Source organism: Pelophylax lessonae (genome assembly GCF_965119305.1).
Source record: "Pelophylax lessonae genome assembly, chromosome: 3".
Taxonomy (NCBI): Eukaryota; Metazoa; Chordata; class Amphibia; order Anura; family Ranidae; genus Pelophylax; species Pelophylax lessonae.
This window is the reverse complement of record NC_138770.1, coordinates 449,023,832-449,047,093: the sequence shown is the minus strand read 5'-3', so window position 1 is coordinate 449,047,093 and position 23,262 is coordinate 449,023,832. Positions and strand designations below refer to the sequence as shown.

Here is a 23,262-nt window from a genome sequence, read left to right as displayed (position 1 = left end):
GGCCTATACTAAGCCTGGTCTTTAGAGTGCTGTGGTCTGACCCCTTTGGACTGGACATTGCAGGGCTATCATGGAAGTGACCTTTGGGCACTAGTTTTCATGTACAGCACTTTTCAGACCCCATTTTGGCAACAAGTTAGCTTCATCCACTTTCTAGGTACAGAACTGCTGACATCATCTCAGTGCTTGCTCTATTTCTGAAGTCTCACTCTGTTAATAGGCTTAGCATGGGGCATTAAATCATTTTTTGGATCGTTGGGTGCATTCATATTTTCTGCTTTCCATCAGTTTCTTTGTGCTCTGCATTCTCTTTCCCACTTATGGGGAAGTATCTTTCCATGGCTTATTCAGCTTTTCTAAGAGCCCCATGGTACTCCCATCTCATGCCTACTTTGACTTTGGCCATCCCCAGCCATCTGACGCTCACCGGTTACTAGATGTCTAAATTGGTGAGTACCTGCGGCTCTTCCTCCTACCCTTTGCTTAATTTCCTTACCTCCACATAGTCACAACTTGTCTGTATCCAGGAGATGTTCCCGCTGCAACAGGGGAGCCCTGCTGACACGCTTCCTACTGTAAGGTTTTTTGACATTTGCAATCTGGAATTCTTTCACTCTTTGAATGTAAGGTCTAGTTTGTCATCAGAATCCTTAGCTCCACCAAATGAGGCCAGATGTCTTGTTTTATCCAACAGGATCTCTTTCACAGTCATGCAAGACTTCAAAGGCAAAATTCACCCAGTTTCTCACTGGTTCTGTCTGCAGAAGGCCTACCTTCTGCCTTTACAACCACTTTGAAATTTAATGGTTAATTCTTCAGATATTGTTTAAGAGTTCTGGACTCACTGTATTAACTAATATTTCTGTTGACACAGGACTTTGTCTTCTATGCTCCACGTCTGAGGATTAACAAGCGGATCTTGCAGTTGTGTATGGGTAACCATGAGCTGTACATGCGTCGCAGAAAGCCAGATACTATCGAGGTACAGCAGATGAAAGCACAGGCCAAGGAAGAAAAGAACCAGAAGCAGCTTGAACGGTAAAAAAAAAGAGCCCAGTTAAAATAGAACAGTTGTGCTTACTGAACTGGTTATTATATGGTTGGTTGTTCTTTTTTTTTTTAAACCTTGTATTTCTTATGGTTTTGTCAGCCATGTTTATGCTAAAATAACAAACAAATCACCGCACCATGAAAAATATAATAAAAAGTTTAACTCGGTAAATGACAGTATTCACTGGGCTAAGTTTTATATTTATGAACTATGCCTAGCAGGGAATTTGGGATGTTTAACCACATCAACACCGGGCACTTTCACAGAAATAGAGCTTTCTTTTGGTGGTATTTAATCACCACTGGCTTTTTTTATTGTTTACTAAATAAATTAAAAAAGATCAACATTTTTGATAAAATGTATACTGATACATTTCTTTGGTGAAAATAACCCAGATCCATTTACTATTTAGTCTCTAGAAAAGTTATAGCGTCCACAAACTATGATATACAGTATCTTACAAAAGTGAGTACACCCCTCACATTTTTATAAATATTTTATTATATCTTTTTATGTGACAACACTGAAGAAATGACACGTTGCTACAATGTAAACTAGTGAGTGTACAGCTTGCATAACAGTGTAAATTTGCTGTCCCCTCAAAATAACTCAACACACAGCCATTAATGTCTAAACCGCTGGCAACAAAAGTGAGTACACCCCTAAATCAAAATGTCCAAATTGGGCCCAATTAGCCATTTTTCCTCCCCAGTGTCATGTGACTCATTAGTGTTACAAGTTCTCAGGTGTGAATGGGGAGCAGGTGTGTTAAATTTGGTGTCATCGCTCTCACTCTCTCATACTGGTCATTGGAAGTTCAACATGGCACCTACACGGCAAATAACTCTCAAAAAAGAACTGTTGCTCTACATAAAGATGGCCTAGGCTATAAGAAGATTGGCAAGACCATGAAACTGAGCTGCAGCACGGTGGCCAAGACCATACAGCGGTTTAATAGGACAGGTTCCACTCAGAACAGGCCTCCCCATTGGTAGACCAAAGAAGTTGAGTGCACATGCTCAGCAATATATCCAGAGGCTGTCTTTGGGAAATAGACGTATGCTGCCAGCATTGCTGCTAGCATTGACATAATTGCCCCGGAGAAGTACAGTGTTACACTGTATTGCTCTGGTCACAGTATGCAAACAAGAAAAAAAAAACATAAAATAAATATTTAAAAGAATTGAAAATAAATATATATATATATATATATATATTTTTTTTTTTTTTTTTTTTACATACTGGCAGCTCTAAAATTTTAGAATGCTTAGTCTACAACTGTCTTGGCACCTACCTTACTGAAAACAACCTTTTTGATCCTCTACAGTCTGGGTTTTCGTTCGCAGCACTCCATAGAAACTGCTCTACTAAAACTCACTAACGATTTACTAACTGCTAAAACCCATGGCCACTACTCCATACTCTTACTAATAGACCTCTCTCCAGCTGCCTTTTATACTATTGACCACCCGTTCCTTCTCGACAAACTACACTGCCTTGGCCTCCAAAATACTGTTCTATTGTGGTTCTTCTCCTACCTATCACATCACTCCTTCAATAATACCAATAAATCTGTCTCCTCCTCTCATTTCCTCTTTTGTTAGGGGTTCCCCAATTCTCTGTCCTTGGACCCCTTCTCTTCTCTGTCTATACCCTCTCCCTTGGTCACTATCAAGCTGATAATATTCCCCCCGCCTGTGTCCCCCTCCATGACTTTTCCATCAAGATCAACATTGCTACTATCAGTCCCTCCCCTCAGGCCAGGGTACTAGGTGTAATCCTAGACTCTGACACACACTATTAAATTGTAAGCTCTTATGAGCAGCACCCTCTTGTATTTTATTGTATTGTAACTGTACTGTCTTTTTTATTGTAAAGCGCTGCGAAAACTGTTGGCACTATATAAATCCTGTATAATAATAATAATAGTGATGTCCTCTCTTTATTGTGTTTTACACAGACAACAACTTGAAAATGAGAAGAAAAAGAGGGAAGCGGTGGAGAAAGAGAAGGCGCAGATGATAAGAGAAAAGGAGGAACTCATGCTTAGGTTGCATGAATATGAAGAGAAGACTAGGAGAGCAGAGAGAGGTAATGCACATATTAGGATTTATCACTCTTTATGCTATAAAAGTTGTTTTCTTTGATTAGTCCTTTCTTTTAAATATAGGGACAGCAACAAAAATAAAATTTTCAACAAATATAAGCACTGCATGTTGCATAAATATAAAGTTTTTTTTTACTAAAGGATTCAGCTTTTAAAATGTGCACATACTGTACAAAGCAATATTTGCTTGTCTGTGCTGCCTCATTTATGTAAATGTTAAATTTTTCAAGGAATTTATCTGAATTTGCATTTTTGTGACAAATTTTGCTTTCTGTCAGGAGTAATGTAATTTCTCTTACGTCCCCTGACAGTCGCCGCCCGTTCAGTTAGCCTTCACAGGTGGGTAATGGCGCCCTCTGCAGGAGCAGGCTAGGCAGTGAAAAGGGTAACAAACAAAAGCCTTTACACATAACACACCTCTAGGGGGGCTGTTCCTCAGCTATTACCCATCAGCCACTAGGAGCTGCTCTTCAGTTTAATATTGCCTAGTGTTAGGAGTAGGCTAGGTCTTCCCTGCTGGGACCTAGTGTCTCAGTTTCTTTATATTTTTTTTCTTGAAAAGTGTTTTTTTCTTTGAAAATAGCTATTTTATTTCACTCACTATCGCTAGTTAGTCAGGGAATTCCTGGAGGACTACAAGCATCAGCAGAGCTGGGCCTCGCACTGGATAATATAGATCCTTATGGAGTCCCAGCTTGCCACTGAGCGACGCAGGTCATTGGTGCACCCTGGCCTTACAATGACAGTGCCCCTTGGGATGGGGATGAGCCTGCGGAGTCCCTTCTTCGCCGGGATGTCTCAACTCCGGAACGCCCGTAAGTTGCTAGCATCCTTCCTGGCTGACAGCACCCTTACTCAGGGTGGGACGTGTTCCGTGTCAGAGCAGTGCCCGCGTTCACTGGACTGGTGAGTGCTACTACCCCTGGGTCTCTAAAAGGGGACTATTGTCTGTGGGGGTGTTCTGTGGGCCCACTTTTAGGGGATGGCAGTACATGGTGGCTTCTATGGTATCCCCCTCCTGGCCATATGGTACGGCCCCCTTCCTCCCTGCCCCTGCTGGGGGCGATCTGCTGTGCATACTGCCATGACTGGGGGTGTGGGGGCTTCATACATCCCGGGGGGGGGGCTCTCTAGGGTTCCCTGTGGGGGCAAGCGCATGTATCTTTTGCTCTATTTGGCGCCGTTCGCATGGCCATCATTTTGGGTGAGGGCAGGCTATTTGGGACTCACTGTGTGGGCAGCAGCCATTTTAGCTCATCGTTTTGGTGCTGATCGGGCGCCATCTTGGGTATGGGCAACCGCTGTTTCTGAAGGGTCTCCACAGGTGGTGCAGTTTCCGAGGAGGGGGGTCCGTGGGAACCGCCGTTTTAGAGGACCAGCGTCCTTTTTTATTACTAATATAGAGTCCCAGGATGCCAAATTTCCCACAGACCTGGTTGGTGCTTCAGGAACTCCTGAATCCTCTTCCATGGCCTCATTATCTGCTGCTCTTGCGACTTTGGCGTCCTAAGTGGATCTGCTGATGTCTGAACGCACTTCTGAAACACGGCCTATGCCCTCTCAGTCTTTTGACTCAGAGCCTGATTTGGTTGCCAGTCCTCACATTCAGGTGGGGAGGAGGAAGAGTCTTCCTCTATGGAGGTGCGGGACCGCGCTGTGGTGGATGCACTTATTAGCTCCATTAAGGAGACTTTAAATCTTGCGCATGAGTCCTCCCTGTCAGGTAAGCGGGTTTCCTTCGGGTCCCGCAAAGCCCAACAGTTGGGTCAGGTTTTCCCCTGCCCGAGGTGTTTCACGAAACCGTGAGCGTCCAATGGCGTCGCATCAAGCATATGCTGGCGGTGCCCAATCGTTTTAAATGCCGTTATCCCTATGCGGATCCTGTTGATAATCGTTTGACGGTGTCACCTAGGGTGGACCACACTGTTGCTAGACTAAATCAACCTACCTTGATGCCCGTGGAGGACTCCCTGGTGTTTAAGGATCCGGCGGATAGGCGTGTGGGGACGCTTTCCCTCCACATATTTGGTGGCGGGCTCCCTGCTCAAGCCTGTGTTCGCTTCGGTGATGGTTTCTCAAGCTGTCACGGACTGGTCCGGGGCGCTTAGGCGCACGTTGATGGTGAAGTCGGTATCTGCGGCTGCCCTGGACATGGTCGATCAAGTGACCCAGGCCGTGATGTACCTGTGTGACGCCGCCTTGGACGAGGCTCCCTGGGTTGCACGGCTGTCTGCGGTCGGGGTTGCGACCTGCCGCATTATTTGGCTGAAAAGCTGGTCGGCTGGCAACGCTTCTAAGAAGACTGTGTCTGAAGTCCCTTATGTGGGTAGTCGTCCTTTTGAGGACATTCTGGATGAGTTGATCAAGGGGATTACGGGGGGCAAGAGTACTCTTTTGCCCCAAGCCTCTAAGGGAAAATCACCCCGCGCTAGGCGGGGCCCTTCTTTTAATGCTCATCGTGGGTCCTTTCGTGCCTTTGGGGTACAGGATGACGGGAAATCCTTCAAGACCTCAGGTGGTCACAAGCAGCCATGGTCAGGTAAGCTCAAGGCCGGTTCGGCGGCCCAGTCTGCCTCCTTCTGAAGGGACGCCCTCACCCGTTTCAGGGGTGGGGGGATGTCTGCGTTGTTTCCAGGAACCCTGGCTTCAGGACAGGTGGGTTCACTGACTGATTTGTTCAGGGTACAAGATCGAGTTTCGAGCTCGCCCTGCAGACAGGTTCTATCCATCAAATCTCCATCTGACTCCCGATCGTTTCGGAGATCTCAAGGGGGGCGGTTCAAGATCTTCTCGCCCAAGGAGTCATTGTGCCAGTCCCTTCACAGGATAGGTTTTGCGGTTTTTACTCCAATCTGTTCACGGTGCCCAGAAAGGAGGGCATAGTGCGTCCGATCTGGACCTAAATTCTCGGAACTGTTTTGTGAGCGTTCAGAAGTTCCGGATGGAAGCGATTCAGTCGGTGGTGGCATCATTGAGTCCAGGGGACTTCCTGGCCTCCATCGACTTGAAGGATGCATATCTGCACATCCCTGTCTCCAAGGGTCATCAGCTGTATCTCCGCTTCGCGGTGGCAGAGGAGCATTATCAGTTTGTGGCGTTGCCCTTTGGTCTCGCTTCGGCTCCCAGGGTCTTCACCGAGGTTTTGGCTCTGGTGCTGGCTTTACTGCGTTTAAAGGGGATTGTGGTCTTCGGTTATCTGGACGACCTCCTGTTAAGTTTGAGCTTGTGTGCTACCTTGACGAGCGTTCTGTCGATCACGGTTCAGACGCTCAAGAAGTTCGGGTGGACCGTCACCTTCCAGAAGTCGGCTCTAGCTCCTTGGGTTCGCCTCCCGTATATTGCCTGGTGCGAGTGGCAGGGGTTTCTTTCCCGCTCCTTTTCAGTAGGGAGGGTTTTGGCCTTCCTACAGGAAGGTGTGAATCAGCATTTGGCGCTGGCCACGATTAAAGGTCAGTTGTCAGCCTTGGCCATTCTTTTCCAGTGTCCCTTGGTGACTAATTCCTTGATTCGCACCTTTATTCAGGCAGTGCGACATCTGGCTCCCCCGAGGAAAGCTCCTTTGCCACCATGGGACCTGAACTTTGGTTTTGCCATTTTGCAACGGCCTCCCTTTGAAAACATCAGAGACATACCTCTGCCTGTGTTGTCCCAGAAAGTTGCTTTTCTGGTGGCTGTCACCTCTGCTCGCAGAGTGTCTGAGTTGGCGGCTCTGTCTTGCTGCTCGCCTTATCTGGTTGTTCATAGGGACAAAGTGGTCTTGAGACCCAATCCCTCTTTTCTTCCCAAGGTGGGATCTGCTCTCCACCTCCATGAAGATGTTGTCTTGCCTTCGCTTTGTGCGAAACCCAAGCATCCCAAGGTAATTGCCTTACATTCCTTGGATGTGGTTAAGGCGGTCAGGGTTTACCTGTCTGCCACGGAGTCTTTTCGGAAGTCTGACTCCCTGTTTGTCCTTCCTGAGGGACCTCGGAAGGCTTCGGCTGCATCCACAGCAACCATTTCTAAATGGATCAGACCAATCAAGGGTCAGGTTCCTCCTTTGCCTGTCAGGGCTCATTCTACTAGAGCTGTCAGTGCCTCTTGGGCATTTCCCCATCAGACTTCTGTGGCTCAGGTGTGCAAAGCGGCGACCTGGTCTTGATGTGATGGCATCCTTGGATTGCTTCCCTTGGCCGGTTGTTTTGCAGAGACGTGTGTTTCTGTCTCTTCTTGGGGTGTATTTGTCCAAGGTTGGCTCCTATTGAGCTTTTGTTGCCCTGTTGGCTCAGTTTTTTCGACTCTGGTCTGGTTGCACGTTGCCTTTTCTTTGGTTGTGTCTTCCCACCCCTCACACCTGCACTGCTTTGGGACATCCCACTCGTGAAGGCTAACTGAATGGGTGGCGGCTATCAGAGGACGTAAGAGAAAATTGAATTTTTGTAAGAACTTACCGTAAAATTATTTTCTCTGAGTCCTCTGACAGTCGCCGCCCCCGCCCCTCTTCTTTTTTGGGGTTGATAGTCTTCATATACTGCTTGCTACAAAACTGGAGAGCAGCTCCTAGTGGTTGATGGGTAATAGCTAAGGAACAGCCCCCTAGAGGTGTATTATGTGTAAAGGCTTTTGTTTGTTAACCTTTTACTGCCTAGCCTGCTCCTGCAGAGGAGGCCATTACCCACTAGTGAAGGCTAACTTTTTAAAAATTTTCAACATTTTAAACACTTGTTATAAGTACAAGTACTAATATCTTTTCATGTGACAACACTGACGAAATTACACTTTACTGCAATGTAAAGTAGTGAGTTTACAGCTTGTATAACAGTGTAAATTTGATGTCCCCTCAAAATAACTCAAAACACAGCCATTAATGTCTAAACTGCTGGCAACAAGTTAAGTCAAAATGTCCAAATTGGACCCAATTAGCCATTTTCCCTCCCCGTAGTCATGTGACTCGTTAGTATCACAAGGTCTCAGGTGTGAATGGGGAGCAGGTGTGTTAAATTTGGTGTTATCGCTCTCACTTTCTCATACTGATCACTGGAAGTTCAACATGGCACCTCATAGCAAAGAACTCTCTGAGGGATCTGAAAGAAAGAATTGTTGCTCTACATAAATATGGCCTAGGCCATAAGAAGATTGCCAAGACCCTGAAACTGAGCTGCAGCACAGTGGCCAAGACCATACAGAGGTTTAACAGAACAGGTTTCACTCAGAACAGGCCATGCCATGATTGACCAAAGAAGATGAGTGCACGTGCTCATGGTCTGGGGCACTGGGGAGCTACAATTCATTGAGGGAACCATGAATGCCAACATGTACTGTGACATACTGAAGCAGAGCATGCTCCCCTGCCTTTGGAGACTGGGCTGCAGGGCAGTATTCCAACATAACAACCCCAAATACACCTCCAAGATAGCCACTGCCTTGCTAAAGAAGCTGCGGTTAAAGTGATGGACTGGTCAAGCATGTCTCCAGACCTAAACCCTATTGAGCATCTGTGCGGCATCCTCAAACGCAAGGTGAGGACCGTAAGGTCTCTAACATCCACCAGCTCCGTGATGTTGTCATGGAGGAGTGGAAAAGGACTCCAGTGGCTGTCTGTGAAGCTCTGGTGAACTCCATGACCAAGAGGGTTAAGGCAGTGCTGGAAAATAATGGTGGCCACACAAAATATTGACACTTTGGACCCAATTTGGACATTTTACCTTAAGGGTGTACTCACTTTTGTTGCCAGTTGTTAAGACATGAATGGCTGTGTGTTGAGTTACTTTGAGGGGAAAGCAAATTTACACTGTTATACAAGCTGTACACTCACTACTTTACGTTGTAGCAAAGTGTAATTTCTTCAGTGTTGTCACATAAAAAGATATAATAAAATATTTACAAAAAAGTGAGGGTTGTACTCACTTTTGTGAGATACTATATATGTCCAGCCACAACTTTTTTCTCATCAATTAAGGCACGCAGGATTCAGGTATGCATCCAATTGGTTCACATTTCCACCTACAGGAGCGGCAAAAAAAAATCATTGGCCAGTCAGTTATAACCCTATCCCACTTCCATCGTGCGTCTGTTTTTTTGCGGGTGTGCTTGGAGGATGGATGTCTACTCTCTAATGAGAAAAGCTTAACCATTTTTACTAGCCATATTTTCTTTGCAAGATTATTTTTGTTTCACTCAAGGATTCATCTGCATGGTGCTGAGCTAGGCTCTAGGGACAGTCCCACCACAATGAGTGACCTTGTCCCTTACTGTCCTTCTCTTTCTGGAGACACCAGTATCCTTAAAGCAGACCTTGACTCAAAAGTGAAGGTGACACTCGCTAATCATCCTCCCCACCACCACTCCTAACACATTTGAGGGATTCTTTTTTACGGGGAGTGGCTAACTTTTTGACAAGTACCATCTCCCACTTCCTCAGTTCTCATCTAGAGAAGAATGACATCTCTTGTCCTGCCCCTTTTCCTGCCTGCATCCTCCTTGGATACATTGGGAGGCTGTGGGGCAGTGGGACTTACTACGCCATGCAATCTTGGGCATGCACAGTGGGGACCTGGCTGTGATTCCTCAGGAAATCACAGCCAGCTCCCAAGTCCAAGATGGCGATGCAGGGACCCACAGCAGTGAAGACAGCTCTGCTGGCTTTTTACGTTTTTTTTTTTTTTTTAAGAAGAATCAAATGGCTGTAATCTGAATCTTGGGACTGGATTGATTTGTTATTCTAAATGCTTTGTTGGGTTTCCTGAAGGCTTCTTCAACATTCGGCCTAAGTTTCCCAGGCTGTCGCCTGGTCTTCTGCTCATACATTTGCTAATTTTTACCAGGTAGATGTTCAGGCATCGGCAGACACTAGGCTCGGTCAGAAGATCCTACAGGTGGCCTTGTCATTGCATTCTAAGTTAGTGCCGGTTCACACATATGTGATGTCAGACATTGCATGGGATTCGCAGCGCACTGCTCTTTTTTTAAGAAGAATCAAATGGCTGTAATCTGAATCTTGGGACTGGATTGATTTGTTATTCTAAATGCTTTGTTTGGTTTCCTGAAGGCTTCTTCAATATTCAGCCTAAGTTTCCCAGGCTGTCGCCTGGTCTTCTGCTCATACATTTGCTAATTTTTACCAGGTAGATGTTCAGGCATCGGCAGACGCTAGGCTCGGTCAGAAGATCCTACAGGTGGCCTTGTCATTGCATTCTAAGTTAGTGCCGGTTCACACATATGTGATGTCAGACATTGCATGGGATTCGCAGCGCACTGCTCTGCAAATCACATGAGATGTCTATGCTTTGCGAATTCAGCCATGCAGATTGTATGGCTAAATTTTCATTGCATTCGGACCAAAGTATTGACACCCCCAGAGTGTGAACTGCCTGTGAGTCGAGTGCGATGCGGGAACCCGCAGTGGATTCTCAGGGTTCCCGCATCACATATGTTTGAACCGGTACTTAACCAGTTCCCGACCATCTGCCTCCTATTTACTGCGGCAGGGTGGCTCGTACATCCTTCCGGTCTTAAAGTGGTTAATCCTCCTAATCCTTTTTTTTTTTAATTTATACTGGACACCCACCCTAAAAACAAGAGAAAATAAAATAATTATTATTGCAAACAGTGACCAGCCAGATTGCAGTGAACAAAGCAGCTAACCTGTAACACAGACACCTCCTTTCCCCTATTTTTTTTTTAAGCGTCTCTATTCCAGTTTTTAAAAGTAAATAAACATGTTTCTCACTGACTTATTCAAATCCTGTAAAGCTGTCTGATTCAAGAAGACACAGCTTGTCATACAGGTGTGTAAGTTAAAAGGTATACCATTTTGACCATTTATGCAAAGAAGTTAAACAATCAAAACATTACCATCATTAATACCAGACAAACACACTTCTGTAACCCTCTGGAGATCCAAACTCTTGTGAATTTCCAGAAGACCATCTCATTGCTTAGCCAAAACAAGCTCACTGTGAGAAATGTAACTCAGAGTCTTTCTTGCTTGTTCCCACATAACAAACTACCTTTCACATGTCTACACATTCTTTTTTAATAATGCCTCGTACACACGTGCAGATCGTCGGCCGAACGATCGGCCATCTTTTGTCCCCGGGCTGTCGTGTCTGTTGAAAAGTGCAAAAGACTGCACAAGAATTTTGTCCGCCGACTACAGCTGACTGCAGAAGTGATGTCATGTGATGGTTAACTTTCCCTGTGTTTTTTCTTCTCTGAGCATGCCCAGTCTTGCAAATCTGCTGTCTGTCGGCCGAATTCTGTATTGACTGGCGAACAATCGGCCGCTCTGGTGTCGGCATACAAAAATTTTAATGCTTGCACGACAGATTCTTTTCGGCCGAAAGTGCGCTGTCGGAAGCATCATACTAACAAGCCGAAAATCGGCAGATCGGTCGTCGGCCGAATCTTTTCGGCCGACAATCTGCACGTGTGTACGGGGCATTACTCTACACGTTTGGAAGAGCTGAGGGCAACAGACTATAACCATCAGGCCTGTAGCCTAACTGAAGCAATGTGCAAAACTCCCCAACACTACCTTGATGCTTTGGATTATCTGTTGCAGAACTTGTAAAATGGGCTTTTCAGAGTGATATGTTATAGACTGGCTCAGTCTATCAGAAAATGCAAGTTCTTTCTCACATCTGCACTGATTGAATACACCCTTACCAATACAGTTTGTACTTCTGTTAAACAGAATTATCTGAACAGATAAGAAAAGCCCATGAGCTGGAAGAAGAGAGGAAAAGAGCTCAGTTAGAAGCAGAAAGATTGGAGGCAGAACGCATTGCTGCTCTCCATGCCAAAGAAGAGCTGGAGAGACAAGCTGTTGATCAGATGAAGAGCCAGGAGCAGCTGGTGAGACCCCCATTTCTTTATGCTTCTTTTTTACTTCTATTGTTCTTTGTAGCACTTCATCTATCTGCAAACACCCAGCTTCTTACAGAGTGCTCAGCTTCTTACAGAGTGCTCAATGTCCTCATATTCCCTTTAGAGGAGTTACTCCACCTAGCCTTGCATTTTGAGAATTTGCTGCCACCTAGAGGGCACTATGAGAATTTGCTGAGATGGAGTGCACACCTGTTCTGTAGTTGAGCCCTGTGTTGTCATTGTTCTGGGGCCCTACAAAATAACAGTACAGGATATTACAACCGTGAGAATATGAGGACACAAAAATGATCCTGACACTCAGATTGTGCTTTTTTATTCTACATGTCTTTAAATGTATGAACATAAAGTTTGTGAAAAATGTCTATGAATGTATGTGTTCATATTATGAAAAAAATCTGCATCTGGCCTAAAACACAAAATTCTATTTCCTCACATTTGTTCTTCTCCCATAGGCCTTAGAGCTTGCGGAGTATACAAATAGAATTACCCTTCTGGAGGAAGCAAAGAGAGCCAAAGAAGATGAGGTGGGCGAATGGCAGTTAAGGGTATGTACTCACACTTTCTTTTATGTCTTACTAAACATTTCTAACAAATGGTTTTGAATACAGGAATCTGTGTATTCTTATAATAATATTCTGTATAGTAATAATAATACCTTGTGCTTATTTAGGTTTAATCTCTTTTTATTAAGTTTTCAAAATATTGAGGTACAAAAGAATAATATCCATGACGAACCAAAATGTACAAACATATCAACAGAAGGGAAACTCATGCACACCCACACATATAGGTGATATACTTTAAGGATGGTAATAAGCAGAACATTTTAGTCAGAACATAAAAAAGAAAGAGAACGGACAGCAATCCTTTTTTTAGAAACCAACAAAGTACATACTGGGTATGGTAATATAAACTAGGCATACAGAAAACAATAGGGTTCCTATAAATAATATAGGGAAGGCAGAGTCTTCATATGTGGGTGTCCAGTAGCATAACCACCTCTACACCCAGGGTGATATCCCTAAACGGTGACCCCAAAAATGGGGCAACCTGAGGAGAAAAGAATACTGAAATTAGCCCCTGTTCACACTATAGCTATGACAGACATTGCATGTGATTCGGAGCGCACTGCTCTCAAAATCACATGCGATGTCTGTGCAATGCGTATTCAGCCATACAGATTGTATGGCCGAATTTGCATCTGATTCATACTGAACAAGCACAGGACCCTTTTTTGGGTCCGCAGCAGAATCGGGTCGCATGGTGGTTCACACCAATGCAATCCGATTCATGTCCAAACTGTCAGTTCACACTGCGATATGCGAGCTGATCTGGGGGGCCGTTAACTTTGTATTGACACCCCCAGCGATTTGCATATGGCAGTGTGAACTGCCTGCAATTTAAATGTGATGCAGGAACCCGCAGTGGATTTGCAGAGTTCCCGCATCGCATATGTGTGAACCGAGCCTTAGTGAAAGAAAGAAAGAAAAAGGGGGTAGAGGAGAAGAGAAACGAAAGGAGGGAGGGGGAAATGGCCAATGCAAGGTAGTAAGCTTTTGCTTTTTTAGGTGTTTACTCTGCTATAGTTTTTACTATTTTACCTGGTCATTTGGTAATTATACCACATTTCAAACACCTGTTAGACTTACAGTACGTGTTTCCAAAAAATAAAAGCACAACATTTGTACGTGGTTTACACTATAAACATTGGCAATATAACCCATGTTAGTCATTTTACTAAATTTACCAGGTGTTTTCAAAAATCAGTTCCACATAGCTATATTAAAACATACATATGTTTGGCATTTTAGGATAAGCTTTAAAATTATTGCTGTTGATTTAGAAAGCTGCTGCAAAAGTGCAAAATGTTGCTAAGATCATTTAATCCTGCCTCCTCTTCAAGTGTCTGAAGATGGACTTATTTAATCGATTTAGAAATTAGAATGTGAATATGCAATAAACTATAACACTTCAGTGAAGTCGGCTAAAAAATTGTATCTGATTGGTTGCAAGGGATCACTTCACATATTTTCTTATTCTCTTTTAAATCTAACTGTGGTTGCTATAGGCAGTATGTACAGTACATTTAATACAAATTTTCCTGTATATCTTTGATGCACGTGTATCTTGGCATGTGTTTTGGCATGTGGAAAGGCTCTGGCAATCCATATCTTTGGTAATATAGTGACATATATAGATTGCTGTTCTGGTTACATTCTGATCCTTTACTTCTATGTTTCTATCTTCACATAAGTCTCCAATGTTTTTTTATTAGGTGTGCTTTGGTTGAGGTGCACTATAATTAATGTTTTCTTTTCTTGGCAAACAGGCAAGGGAAGCACAGAGTGACCTCCTGAGAACTAAGGAAGAGCTGCAAATAGTCATGAGCACCCCTCCACTGCCCCCTCCTCCACCTCCACCTGCATATGTGCCCATCAATGTGCCCATCAGGGAGTACGTGAATGAGCACCTTCCAGAGGATGGAGTGGAGTTCAGTGCAGAATTCACATATGACAACTTTCACGATGACCGTAAAGAGGAGTCGCGCATTACAGAAGCAGAGAAAAATGAACGTGTACAGAGGCAGCTACTGGTAAGAATATAATTTGCACTGGTTTTTTTGTTTTGCTTAAAATTAAAATATACTACTGTAGTAATAGTCAGGGGGTTCATTGTTCATTGGAGATCTACTTGGATAACACTGAAGAGATCAAAGACAACAAAAGATCACCGGGTGCAGTACTCGCGCCCCCCCCCCCCTTTTTTTTTTTTAAAGAAATGAACTACCAAACCCAAATAAAAAGTAAAGACAGCCTGAAGAAAACTTTGAAAAAACAACTAAAAATAATGTCACTGTAAAAATCTAAACTTTGCTACCTTAACCACTTTAGCCCCGGAGGATTTGGCTGCTTAATGACCAGGCCACTTTTTTCAACTTGGCACTGCGCGGTTTTAACTGACAATTGCGCAGTCATGCAATGCTGTACACAAACAAAATGTATGTCCTACAGAGCTTTCTTTTGGTGGTATTTGATCACCTCTGCGCTTTTTATTTTTTGCGATATTAATAAAAAAAGCGAAAAATTTACATTTTCTTATTTGACGGTTAAAAAATATCCAATGTGTTCAATTTTTGTCATATATTTAGGCCAAAATGTAGTTAGCTACATGTCTTTGAAAAAAAAAAAAAAATCTCAATGACCGTATTTTTAACCACTTTAAGACTGGAAGATTTTACCCCCTTCCTGACCAGGCCATATTTTGCGATTCGGCACTGCGTTAATTGCACGGACAATTGCGTGGTCGTGCAAAGCTTTACCCAAATGAAATGTATGTCCTTTTTTTCCCCCACAAATAGAGCTTTCTTTCGGTGGTATTTGATCTCCTGTGCGATTTTTAATTTTTGAAAAAAGAGCGACAATTTTGAAAAAAAAAAAAACAATATTTTTCACATTCTGATATACAACATTCCCAAAAAAAATTTACAAATCAAAATTTTTTAACATTTTAGGCCAATTTGTTTTCAGCTACATATTTTTGGTTAAAAAAAAAAATATTTTGATTGGTTTGCACAAAAGTTACTAACTACGGCAAAGATTTGAAATTTTTATTGTTTTTTTTTACTAGTAATGGCGGCGATCTGCGATTTTTTGTGGGACTGTGACAGATCGGACCCCTAACTGACATTTTTGACACTTTTGGGGGGACCAGTGACATTAATACAGTAATCAGTGCTAAAAATATGCACTGTTTCTGTAATAATACACTGGCAGGGAAGGGGTTAACACTGTTGGTGATTAAGGGGTTAAATGTGTGCCTCATGCACAAGGGGGTTCTGTGACAGAGATCGCTGGTTCAGCTATGCTGAATCCTGTGATCTGTCCCTGTCTGTCACAGAGAAGATCCGCCTGCTTTGTTTACACAAGCAGGCAGATTTTCTCACTCTTTCCCAGACGATCGGGGAAGAGAGACGGTGATCGCCATCTCTCCTCCCCAGGCCCGACTCCTGCTGTGTCTAAACACAGAGGCAGCAAGCCTCTGGCGGCGCGCGCACGGCTCTGAGACAGGCAGGAATCCAGCGACGTAGGTCTAGGTCGCTGGACCCAGGGATGCCACTGTGCTGCAGTAGCAGCAACATGAGCAATCTGAAAGTGGTTAAAAGTTAGCTTCAGTGAGAAACTTGGCATTCACTTTCAGCCACATTTTTATTCAATGTCTAGGGAGTAATTGGTCACCCACACAAGTCTGATGCCAGAGTCTATCATGAACGCAGAACATCTGGTACTGTAGGCTGATTTTCTTGACTAGTTTCAGGCCTAGCTATCTGCTCAGATTTCTGGCCAATGTAAGTAGGATGTAGGGCAGTTTCCAGGGCTCAGTAATAGGTAGAGCAGTGTACCGAGGTCAGTAGGATGTAGGGCAGTATACAAAGGTCAGTAGTATGTAGGGAAGTGTACAGAGGTCAGTAGGATGTAGGGCAGTGTACAAAGGTCAGTACTATGCAGGGCAGTTTCCAAGGCTCAGTAGTAATTAGGGCAGTGTACAGAGGTCAGTAGTATGTAGGGCAGCGTAGAGAGGTCAGTAGGATGTAGAGCAGCGTAGAGAGGTCAGTAGTATGTAGGGCAGTGTACAGAGGTCAGTGGATTGTAGGGCAGCGTACAGAGGTCAGTAGGATGTAGGGCAGTGTACAGAGGTCAGTAAGATGTAGGGCAGTGTACAGAGGTCAGTAAGATGTAGGGCAGTGTACAGAGGTCAGTAAGATATAGGGCAGCGTATAGAGGTCAGTAGTAGGTAGGGCAGTGTACAGAGGTCAGTAGGATGTAGGACAAGCGTACAGAGGTCAGTAGGATGTAGGACAAGCGTACAGAGGTCAGTAGGATGTAAGGCAGTGTACAGAGGTCAGTAGGATGTAGGGCAGCGTACAGAGGTCAGTAGTAGGTAGGGCAGCGTACAGAGGTCAGTAGTAGGTAGGGCAGCGTACAGAGGTCAGTAGGATGTAGGGCAGCGTACAGAGGTCAGTAGAATGTAAGGCAGTGTACAGAGGTCAGTAGTAGGTAGGAGAGCATACAGAGATCAGTAGTAGGTAGGAGAGCGTACAGAGATCAGTAGTAGGTAGGGCAGGGTACAGAGGTCAGTAAGATGTAGGGCAGCGTAGAGAGATCAGTAGTATGTAGGGCAGTGTACAAAGGTCAGTAGATTGTAGGGCAGCGTACAGAGGTCAGTAGGATGTAGGGCAGTATATAGAGGTCAGCAAGATGTAGGGCACTGTACAGAGGTCAGTAAGATATAGGGCAGCGTATAGAGGTCAGTAGTAGGTAGGGCAGCGTACAGAGGTCAGTAGGATGTAGGACAAGCGTACAGAGGTCAGTAGGATGTAAGGCAGTGTCCAGAGGTCAGTAGGATGTAGGGCAGCGTACAGAGGTCAGTAGTAGGTAGGGCAGCGTACAGAGGTCAGTAGTAGGTCAGGCAGCGTACAGAGGTCGGTAGGATGTAGGGCAGCGTACAGAGGTCATTAGGATGTAAGGCAGTGTACAGAGGTCAGTAGTAGGTAGGAGAGCGTACAGAGATCAGCAGTAGGTAGGGCAGGGTGCAGAGGTAAGTAGGATGTAGGGCAGCATACAGAGGTCAGTAGTAGGTAGGGCAGCGTACAGAGATCAGTAGTAGGTAGGGCAGCGTACAGAGGTCAGTAGGATGTAGGGCAAAGTACAGAGGTAAGTAAGATGTGGGGCAGTGTACAGAGGTCAGTAGGATGTAGGGCAGCGTACTGAGGTTAGTAGGATTTAGGGCTGGTGTCAAGAGGGCAAGGTGAAGGGGGGTTCAGGATGGCGCGAGTTTCAAGAGGGCATGGCACTGGGGGGGGGACAGAAGGAGAAGGGTATGGCATTGGGGGGATCAGGAGGGCTGGGGTGTCAGGAGGGCTTGGTACTGGAGGATCAGGAGGACTGGGGTGTCAGGGAGGCACAGTGCTGGGTGTCAGGAGGGCTTGATGCGGAGGGTCAGGATGGCATAGCGTTAGGGTGTCAGGAGGGCATGTTGCTGGGGGTCAGGAGGGCATGGCGTTGGGGTGTCAGGAAGGCATAGCGTTGGGGTGTCAGGAGGGCATGACACTGGGGATCAAGGGGGTATGGCACTAGGTGTCAGAAGGGCATGGTGCTGGGCATCAGGTGTGCATGATGCTGGAGGGCTGGGGGTGTTAGAAGGGCACAGATGTTGTTTTTTAATGCAGAGTGGTGCAGTGGCAAACCCACATGTCCTGGCTCTGATTCCTGGCAGTAATCCTATGTTGCATTCCCACCTGACATCACCCACAAGCCCCTTGGATCGGGGAGGAGGGCCGGTAGGGATGAGCATGGAGGAGGAAGAGCTCTGGGATGTTCGGAGAAGCCCGAACCCGCCCAAGCTATTCCGGAGGCTTTCTCCACCCTGCAGCCGTACGTATGCAAGGGGTGGGGGCTCCCTCTGCTGGCTAGGATAGGGTGAGCGTGCGCCTGCGCTGCTCTGGCGCTTTCAGTGGAAGACCGGGTCGACACCACTGGGACATGTTTGCGAGCTACCCTTAACCTTTTAGACCCCTGTTTTAAGGAAATATATAGTCTTTTAATGTGACTGCCTATTTTGTTGCTTTCCACATTTAATTTTGTTGCTTCCCCTTAGAATTCATACTTTCCATAAAATACAAGAAAGCTGTACACAAGTTGAAATAGCTTACTCTATAATTTAGGCTATAACTGCTATAACTGTAGAGTTCTTAATACATACATTCTTTGATGTACATGTGTGTTAAAGCACAAGTTTTAATGTGTGTTTGCCGCATCATGTGTGCTGTGTTAAGGTAGTGTATTCATTGTAAATAGGCACATGCACAACAGTGGACAAAAAAAATCGATATGCAGCAAATTTTGTTACACAGCGCAGCACAACACACAGTAGTGTGTTACCATGCTTTGTGCTGCATGCTAACACTACAAAGGAATGGCACTATAAAAGTGTGTTTTGGCCATCAAAGTTTGTTCTCTTTCATTCATTGACAGACGCAGCTCCTGGTATTCATAACCATTGGGTTATACTGCCCCCTACAGGAGTAGGACACTAGGCAGAAAAAAATTCTGGCTACACCCATGGGCAGTCCCAAGGGTTAAACTCCCTCTCTCTGCTATAGCAACTTTTTCTTCTGGATTTTTCCTGTGGGATCTACAGTCAACTGCCAGACTGGGCGACGGGCTGGATAACTAGATCCAGTGGGCACCCCAGTCTGGCCAGCAAGCGCACACAGACCTCAGCTCCGCTCTAGGTCGGCCGCGACATAGCCCCATTGAACGGGGGCTGGCCTGCGAGTTGAACGCCCCGCGAGTTTGCATACGACCGGGTCTCGGCCTGATTCGCACTGTACCTCCTTGCCGACAGCCCCCATTTTGATAAGGAGGGGTTCTGTCTGGAGCGGTGCCTGCCTGGTTCCTGGTGTGGTGAGTAGCTGTCCCCCCTCTCCCCCTGGAGGGTTTTGGGGTGGAGGTGGGCCCCTCCTTGGGACAATCGGACCCCCGGGATCCCCTCCTTCCCGCAGGCACCCCCTCCTTGCCGAGTCCCACATCCTGCCCCCACCCTTCCGCATACGCTGAGGCTGTGTGAGTGGTCTGGCCACTTTTCTGACCGCCGCCGACCGGACGATTGACTATGCGGGGGGGGGGGGGGGTTTGTACCTGGTGGGGGCTCCTGTCAGGGCCCTCCGGCCTGCCTGGATCTGTCCTTGAGGCCTGGTCTCCCAATCCTGGGTCCCTGTATGCCTCAAAGTTTTGTAGCTAGGTCAAGGGATCCTCTGGCGGACACCACAGACATGCTGGTGGCCCCCGTTGGGTCAGTATCGGCTGATTTACACCTTCCCTCCTCTCAAGCTTCTGCCCAGACTTCTATGCAGGATCGAGGCAGAAGAGATTCCGGTCATCTTAGTGGCTTCGGGCTGGCCTCGCCAGGCTTGGTAAGCCGATCTGGTGCGGCTGGTCGCCGATGTTCCTTAGGAGCTTCCTCTCGGGGAGGATCTTCTGTCCCAAGGGCCGATCTTCCATCCTGCTTTACAGTCACTGGCTTTGACGGCTTGGCTGTTAAACGCCAGGTGCTGAAGGAAAGGGGTTTATCGGAGTCGGCGATTCCTACCCTGTTAAAAGCTATAAAATCTTCTTCTAGGAAGATCTACCATCGTACGTGCAAGACATACATTGTGTGGTGTGAGTCTCTTGGGGTTCGTTCCTCCTCGCTCCTTCTCAGTGGTTCGGGTCTTAACCTTCCTTCAATGGGGGGTTGAACAGAAATTGGCCTTGAGTACCATTAAGGGCCAGGTGTCGGCCTTGGTGGTCTTCTTCCAACGACCTTTGGCCACACACTCCCTGGTGCGTACCTTTCTTCAGGGTGTCTGATATTGGGTTCCTCCAGTGTGGGCCCTGTTGCTGCCTTGGAATCTTAATTTGGTGCTTACGTTGTCGCAGAAGGTGGCCTTTTTAGTGGCTATCACTTCTGCACGCAGGGTGTCGGAACTGGTGGCGTTATCCTGTTGTTTACCTATCCTATCGTTCAGCAGGTGGTTCTTCACCCCTGTCCGTCGTTCCTTCCGAAGGTTGTCTGACTTTCATTTGAATGAAAACATTGTGTTGCCATCCCTGTGTCCCAGGCCTAAACATCCGAAGGAAATTGCCTTGAATGCCTTGGAGTTGTTCCTGGCAATTAGTGTGTACTTGGCAGCTACGGAGTCTTTCAGGAAGTCAGACTCTGTTTGTGCTCATGGATGGACCTCAAAAAGGGTTGTCCGCTTCCTCTGCAACCATTTCCACATGGATCACACAGACGGTGGTTCAGGCCTATTCCATCAGGGGTCAGGTTGCTCCTTTCCCTGTCAAGGCGCACTATACTTGGGCCTTCCCTCTTCAGGCATCAGTGACACAGGTTTGCAAGGCGGCAACCTGGTCGTCGGTGCACACTTTTACAAAGATTTATATAAGTGGATGTGTTGGCATCTGCCAATGCTGCCTTTGGCCGCAAGGTTTTGTAGGCTGTTGTTTAAGAGGAGCTGATCCTCATTGAGGGTGTAATGTTTTTTCAGGTGGGCTCCGGTTGTTTGGTTGAAACCCTGTTGCCTGGTTGGCTAATGTTTAGCCTTGGGAATTTGTTGGTTGTTCCCACCCCTCATGTTTAACACTGCTTTGGGACTTCCCAATGGTTATGAATACCAGAAGCTGTATCCGTCAATGAACAAAAGAGAAAATGGGATTTTTGATCATAAAATCCATTTCTCTGATGTTCATTGACGGACACACCCCTCTGTGGAGGTATTATTCTCTTGACACTGCTTGTTACAAAACTGGGTGGCTAAAGCTGAGAAAGGAAGTATACCCCCTGGGACTGCCCATGGGTGTAGCCAGAATTTTTTTCTACTTAGTATCCGAATCCTGTAGAGGGCAGAGTAACCCAATGGTTATGAATACCAGGAGCTGTATCCTTCAATGAACATCAGAGAAATGGATTTTAGGGTAGGTCAAATATCCCATTTTTTTTTTTAGGTGAAATACAATTATTTGTCTTTTTTATTATAGGCTTTGACAAGTGAATTGTCTCAAGCACGAGATGAAACCAAGAAAACTCACAACGACTTGTTGCACACAGAGAACAGGCAAGCGGGCCGTGACAAGTACAAGACGCTTCGGCAAATCCGACAGGGCAACACAAAACAGAGAATCGATGAGTTTGAAGCTATGTAATGGACGTCCAGTGTCAGAAAACACATTGTATCTCCTTCAAGAATCTTTTGAAGGCTTTTTGAATAATAATGTATAGTTGTTGTTAAATGGCAACAAAAGCAGGAAAAACAGCTTGAAAATATTGTTTATTCTCCACTTTATGAAATTTAGACAGCTACATGCCGAAAGCATTGTAGCAAAAATAAGTTTTCTATAAAGGGGGCCAAAATGCTTTACGGTTGCCACAGGCAACCGCAGCTCATTTTTGCACCATGCAATTATTTAAGTAAATAGTTTATTAGAGATTATGTTTATCAAGCTTAATAATTAACAGTTGAAATTGTGGTGCCAAAAGGTTCTTTGTTCTTTGACTTTGGAGCAAAATATATTTTTTTCCATTAAAGTCAGCTGTTTGGCGCCAGATTGTATACACTGATGCAGAAGGGTCATTTTGTTTTTATTTTTTTTTCACTGTAAATCGCATTGGTGTATGCCTTTGATTAAAGATTTCTTGGGTGAATACTGTGCCATATATTTTCTGTGTAATTTTTCACTGCTTACAAAAATATGTATTTAGCCTTGATGGTTAACATATAAGCCAGATCAAATTTTTGAGTGTTAAAACATTTAAAAAAATAAAGTAAAGCTATGTCAATGAATTTATTATTAAGGCATTGTGGTACCTTTGAATTGTCACTTGTTTATTTGTGAGTATAGTGCAATAGTTTCCAAAAGTATTGCAGCAATAATTTGCCATGAACACGACAAATATCTAATCTAAATATACACAGTATAAAAAGCAAAAAAAAAAAAAATATGCTTAAAAGGTTTTTATACCTAACATTTAACTTACCTTGGTCTGGCAAATATTTAATTGAATGCATTTTGTTATTTTGTTTTGTTAAAAAAAATACTTGTTGATTCTGCCAGAAATCTTATCAGCTGATAACTTCTTGTGCTCTCTACGTCTGCTGCACTGGTATCAGTTACATTGTTTCCAGCTATCTCTGAGGACTGCAGAACCAGAATTTTTATATCATGGAGAGGTGGAGAGGTTTGTATTCCACAAAATCAGGACAGCTGCCTAGGGTGACAACAACACTCCTGTATAGATACTGTACCATAAGTGAACATTGTCGCCCTAAGACTGGGAAATGTTACTGGCAAGTAAAAATGAAAGGGGAAAAAGCCTTAAGAAAGTAAAAATAATGCAGCCACTACATCCAAGGTTTTAATGGATAAGTTTACCTTTAGGAGCATGTTACATGTTACACCCATGTTTAGGATGTAACATGCTCCTATGCATCGGCCTCCCACCACCAGTTTTCCCCTCTCTGTGACAGCGGGTGGAGGATCTTCTCCCCGCAACCACTGTCACATTTTGAAAACAGCACAGCTCTGCAGGGCTCTAACCACACAGCAGCATCATTCACTCAGTGTTCTGTGAATAAAAAAAACTACAAATACTTTCTCCCACCATAGCAGATGTACTTGTAGTTTGAATGGGTTGTGGG

At 45.1% G+C, this 23,262-nt stretch overlaps 1 protein-coding gene across 1 annotated transcript in view; it reads left to right on the top strand.

Annotated features, from left to right (window-relative positions):
* The window catches only part of EZR (ezrin), a 144,591-nt gene extending 122,184 nt beyond the window's left edge, over positions 1 to 22,407 (top strand). The window contains exons 8-13 of the mRNA XM_082249572.1: positions 875 to 1,038; positions 3,012 to 3,142; positions 11,833 to 11,993; positions 12,479 to 12,571; positions 14,356 to 14,619; positions 21,605 to 22,407. Of these exons, the coding sequence (XP_082105698.1) occupies positions 875 to 1,038; positions 3,012 to 3,142; positions 11,833 to 11,993; positions 12,479 to 12,571; positions 14,356 to 14,619; positions 21,605 to 21,769 (978 nt within the window). The 3' untranslated portion in view covers positions 21,770 to 22,407. The remainder of the gene's footprint in view (positions 1 to 874; positions 1,039 to 3,011; positions 3,143 to 11,832; positions 11,994 to 12,478; positions 12,572 to 14,355; positions 14,620 to 21,604) is intronic.
* Positions 22,408 to 23,262: the final 855 nt, after the last annotated feature.